This window comes from Lytechinus variegatus, chromosome 2, assembly GCF_018143015.1.
Source record: "Lytechinus variegatus isolate NC3 chromosome 2, Lvar_3.0, whole genome shotgun sequence".
NCBI classification, from domain to species: Eukaryota; Metazoa; Echinodermata; class Echinoidea; order Temnopleuroida; family Toxopneustidae; genus Lytechinus; species Lytechinus variegatus.
In genome coordinates, this window is record NC_054741.1 from 23,299,377 (window position 1) to 23,305,384 (window position 6,008).

The 6,008-nt window shown below is 36.6% G+C and overlaps 1 protein-coding gene across 1 annotated transcript; it reads left to right on the forward strand.

The window, feature by feature from the left end:
- The first annotated feature begins 900 nt into the window (after nucleotides 1-900).
- Nucleotides 901-5,747, forward strand: LOC121409693 (techylectin-5A-like). The gene is made up of 5 exons (XM_041601601.1): nucleotides 901-1,000; nucleotides 1,895-2,080; nucleotides 4,082-4,236; nucleotides 4,829-5,090; nucleotides 5,497-5,747. Exons 1-5 carry the CDS (start codon nucleotides 901-903, stop codon nucleotides 5,745-5,747), a joined length of 954 nt encoding a protein of 317 aa, XP_041457535.1.
- The last annotated feature ends 261 nt before the right edge of the window (nucleotides 5,748-6,008 follow it).

Below are 6,008 nucleotides of genomic sequence, written 5' to 3' on the forward strand. Positions count from 1 at the left end.
TTTCAATTCTTCTAACATGTAACACTGCAGACTACGCTATATACACTCTTCATTACCCAAGATTTAATTGCCAATCGAAAGGTACGCAAAAACGAAATTTATGTTTATCGCCAGCATGAACAACTATTTTTTAGTAATTCCCATGTACTAAACAGAACACCACCTTGGACACGTCACGTATTTGGATAACTACCGGGGGTTAAAAAGCTGAACAGCCAGTAAAAGTCTACTACCCTGGCCAGAGTATAGTTACCTTAGAGGCCTGATTACTACAATCGTAACTTTTATGAAATGGTCAAAGCACCTTCTCCAATAGGTACGATAAACAAGTGAGGACACAAGAGAACTACAGCCGCGTGTTATTTCAGGATTAATCGTCATCCGTATCTCCCACTATAGCCATGGCTCTTTGGAGATGTAGAAGTGTTTTCGTTCTCGTCCTTGTTATTTCTCAGCTCAACAAATGTAAGTACGAAGTCAAAAGGCGCAATTACACCTCTTTCTGAATTCAGATATATATATATATATTTATATATATATATAATAAAGATTGATTTATTAAGCACATAATAAACAAGGCATTCAATATGCGATTCAGTGTAAGACATAAATATCAACAAGGTTATTTTAAAAATGACATGGTATTAAACAAAGTAAGTGTAAGAATGGACTGATATAGTTTAGTGATACAACATTAAGAAATAAAACCAAGCATAATTAAATATAAGCATAAGACTTTTGTCAGTAACTTGTAGATATTTAATCATTATCTGTAATTGCAATAAACTAGCTGCATATGGAATAATTTAACATTGTTATAAAATGATACTAGGATTTAGGAGCGAAAAAGGGTAAGTTTTAAGTAAAGCTTTAAAGGAATGTCGTGAGGAAGCCTAGCGGATGTACAGAGCGAGTGAATTCCAGAGTGTTGGAACTGCTACTTCAAATAATCTTTGGCGTGTGATTGAGTTGAGTGACGTAGAACATGTAGGAGATGCCGGTATAAAGATCTGGTCTGAAGATCTACGTCAGGGCCCTGGGAGCGATTATTTTGCTGGAGTAGGTGAAGTTTATTTGACAATCTAATAGACGGCTTCCCAGGGTTATGGTCTAAATGTGTGACCAAGACGATTTTCAATGTGCTTTATAATAGACACATGAAGAAAATGTGTTTATAATAGACACATGAAGAAAATGTGTCACACAAGAAGAAAATAAACTGAATTGAACTACATGAGATCCAATTTTTTTTTCTATCTGGCAAGCTGTTAAAAAACTTAAGGGCGACGGCGGGAGTTCCTCAAGGATGCTTGCCCTCGCCGTTTCTCTTCCGGGTAATATAATGGATCATGAAGACCACCATAGCAGACAGGGGTAATGGAATTCAGTAGATTCTCTGGACAACGCTCGTCGAAGATCTGACGCTCATGTCACACAAGTACAACCAGGAACACACAGAACAAGAGCAATCTCATTGAGAGTTCATCGGCTGGTACAGAGCTGAATACTGACTAACAAAATGTTAAGTGATGAGAATCATTACCATCACCACCACCACCGCAGCGTCAGTGATCACGTACCCCATCAATTAATTCAATGATTTCTTCTCCTGGATTGGCAAAATAATAACAAACAAACAAAAATACACGCAACATGAACAAAGTTTCGAATCTTCAACTTCGGAATTGACAAGACAGGAGACCAACTGCACAGATGAATTGTTGTAAGAGAAGAGTGTATGACTTCTTATTGTCGATGGCATTTGCTGCCTAATTTGGCTAGAAACCTTATTAAGTGACGGGAACTATCAACAAAAACAAACGACATGATTTGTTTTTAAAAAGTAATGAGACATTGGCATTTGTACCATTTAGTGTTCTTCTTTCATTCACAGGTTGGGCATCTGCTGACCAATCGCAGAATCAGCGTGGCGTTGATATCAATGGGAACTGTGAGCCGGTCATGGAGGACGGAAAAGAAGTTCCTCAAAAGATGACGTACCGTGTCGATGACAAACGTTCTTACGGAAAGCATGGGAGAGTGTCTTCTTTCCCTGTTCAGCGGAAAACTTGTGAAATTGGTCAGTGTCGTAAAGTCAGACCCGTTCTCAGTATAATTTCTTGAAGTGGTTTACCTTAAACCAGTTTAGGAAATCACCGCTAGCTAGCGTCCTAATCACCATCTCCTGAATTGGTGTCTTGAACCACTTCACGTAAAGTAGTCTTATTTGATTTTTTTTTAGAAACTGCTGTTCCAATCAACCTATTTCTAGAAAGCCCTCCTGTCTGTTTTTTTTATTTTGACAGGAATTTTTAATACATTTATTGTTTTCTTGAATCTGTACTGAAATTTCCTGATATTGACATAGGCAGCATTCATGCCTGGAGTCCTGACCCCTGTAAATATGGAGTTGATTAGGATTGTTTATTATTATCATCATTATAATTGTTATTATTATTATTGTATAATATTGCCTTTTGATAGGCCATTTCATCTGCGAATTTCTTTATCAGCGAAAACTTTATTTTCAGAAAATTACAGGTCAGATGTCTTTTCCTCCTTCTTGGCCTATTTTGATAAAAGGTAGGCAATTGAATCCTTCCATAGATCATGATCAACAGCAACAATAGCAACAGCTAACATATCCGGTTGCTTGAAGATTATTCTTTAAATGGTTGTGACATCTAGTTTAGGGCGATGTGTCGTATGGGACATTTTGACAACAATTTATAGTCTCTTAGCTGAATGCTTGAGCATTGAAACTTTCTTTTTTTGTCAATGAGAAAGTTAAAGCGGGTAGTGATGTGAAAAACTGATAACCAACAAAAAATGTTTATGAATTCTTCTTATATACAGTGCGTATCAAAAAAAAGTTTACACTTTGAAAAAGCCCTGAAAATTAAAAAATATACAACATGTGGGTAATTTTTTCACAAATAATCTTGGGTTTGGGTCTATAATCTATCCAATGAAAGTAAAAGTTTTGACAGAATGTTACACTTGAGTGAGCACTGTCCATTTTTGTAAAGCTCGCAGAAATCTGCGCAGAAATGCTCGTTTTCACGCTGTGTCAAGGGGAAAGGGCGAAATCAAACTTACCCTGCAAAACATTTCTCATACATTTCCCTTCCACTTTTAGTCAATTGAAATAAAACGGATACATTTAAGCAGTTTGTAACAATCTTGCCACCCAAATTGAAATTAAAACACTTAGTAAGCACAACCTAAACCTTTTTGTGCAAGCTGGATCTGAGGACATAACTGAATCTGAACAAAAGTTTATGTTAGACATCTCCAGCATTTTTTCACTAAGTTTTTGTAATTTAAAGTGGGTTTACATTTTATTTTTCATCTAATACTTGTTTCCCCACACTTTTCTCAAGCTTGACAATGATTAACACAATTAAGATAAAGCCTAACCAATTTCATGTAAATCACAGCTCAGTGTAAAGCAAATATCGTCATGATGGCTTCGGTGTGGGGGGGGAGTGGGGTGGGGCGCAATGCACTCTTCGAAGTGTTTTGGACAAGGACACAAGTGTAAAAGGGTAAACGATATCTTCAAATCAATTTTACTAGCTAAATTCCACACGTTCTTCATGATTAAGGTCTACTTTTATTCGCATAACTATTTCAAAGTTCTGCATCAATAATTTTTCACTAACTTTTCAAAAGAAGGTGGTGCTCACTCAAGCGGAAATATTTTTCAACAGTTATATCGTCATTTGCTTAAATGGATCTGTACCAATGTTAAAATGTGGAAAAATCTTCAGGACATTACAAATATGTAATTTTACAGGAATTTTTCTAAGTGTAAACTTTTTTTATACGCACTGTATAACATTGTGTGTCGTACGGGACACACAACATTTTCACCCCTAATTCATCAATGAAAAACATTTTTGCTGGTTGTCATTTTTACACATGTCTACCCAGTATTACCACAAAAACAAATTTAAGTTCCTCGTTTGTTTGGACAGCAGGTTGAAAAGCGTTGTGAAAATGACTGATTTTTTCTAGCATGGAATCGCCCTTAAAGGATGAAATAAAAAAAGGTATATTTTTATTACTTTACTTACAGACGATAGCATATCGCCTTCGGTGGTTCCAGGGCAACCAATCGACTGTGCTGACATCCAGGCTCGTGGGGCAAACGTTAGTGGTGTCTATGCCATATACCCTGGGAAGCATATCAATGTTTATTGTGACATGGAGACCGATGGGGGCAATTGGACAGTGAGTAATACCTCGGTCACATTAACTCTACGGCGGCCGTACGGCGAGTCGAAAACAGCCGTTTTATTCATTTTTTTAATTCAAACCACCTATATTTAGCTGATACAAATAATTCCCTTAGCGTAATGATCATAAGTTTTAAGGGGGCAGACATGGCGTATGTGAAAGATTGCTACTAAGCTGCGAGCGAGCAAAGCAAGCGAATAGGCCTATCTAACTTTTGATATAAATTTTGACATAAGGAAAGAGAGGATTATGAATTCATTTCCTGAACATTATGACAAAATATAGCGCAAAATTCCATATTATTTGTATCAAAACGGTCAACATGTTTGCAAGGTCGCTTTGCTCTATCTCAGATTTTTAGAGATGGGATGCCATGTCTGGCGCCATCAATTTTTTTTTTGCTCATTACGCTGCTGTAGTAAATGACACATAATAACCAATGAAAGAAAAGAAAATTGGATTGCATAAAAAAGGAAACCATAAAGAAAAAAAACGACATGTTAAGGTAGAGGCAGAATAGGGCAAATTTGTTCAGAAATACACATACATACATGTATTCTTCTTGTTCCTTTCCGGAATGCAATAGGTTTTTCAACGTAGAAGTGATGGCTCTCTCGACTTCGGTCGAAGCTGGTCTGATTACAAGAACGGCTTTGGAAGTATCTCTTCCGAGCACTGGCTAGGTAACGACATGATTCATCGACTATCGAATCAGAGGAATTACGAACTGCGGGTTGATATGGAAGACTCCGAAGGAAATACCAAATATGCCAATTACGCTATCTTTCGAATTGATAACGAAACACTTGGCTACGAACTGACTGTCAGCGGCTATTCGGGAAATGCAGGTGATTAAAAAAAAAGTCTTCACTATCTTCACAGTTATCTTAATCAAGTAAGTTGTTTAAAACGTTTGCATGTCCTGGCCGTGATGTAAGCCTATTTTTTACAAGACCCCCCCACACACACACGATAGAAGATAGACATTAATTTGAATCCACAGTCAATATTCCACTCCTTGCTTTTTATATCATGAATAATAAAAAAAGACAGAGCTATAACCAATCATTTTTTTATATTATTTTATTTGTATACTTCATTTTATTTATTGATTTATTTTTATAATATCTCATTTATTTTTTTATTTTTTTAATGGGGGGTGTGAAATTTTGTGCTTTTAGTCTGTTTTCATTCACACTTTCTCTTTTTTTCCCTTTCTTCTAATTTCTCCCCCCCCCTTCTGTTTCGTCACAGGTGATGCTCTTTGGTTGCACAATGGGAAGATTTTTCGCACTCCTGACATGGGATCGGGTTGCGCGAGGTCTTACAATTCAGGTTGGTGGTATATTGCTCCTTCCTACCGGTGCGCTTCAAGCAATCTCAATGGTATTAAGTTTAAACATTATCCATTCGGGGTGTTATGGACACCGCTGCCGAATCGCAAGGCCAAGACAGGTGAGATGAAGATACGACCTGTACCGGACGACCCAAATCAGAACAATTAAAGGGCAAGTCCAACCCAGCAATAAAACGAGAAAAATTGAACAAGCATAATGCTGAAAATTTCCTCAAATCGGATGTAAAAAATAAAAAAGTTATGACATTTTAAAATTTCGCTTATCATTATTTTGTACTTATTTGTTTATTTTGCCATAACGACGTACAAATCGTATAATGTAAATGCAAAAATAAAATTTGAATAATTAATCATAAATAAGTAAAATGACAGCGTGAGAAAAGAAGAAGAGAGTAAAAGGATGGTTTTC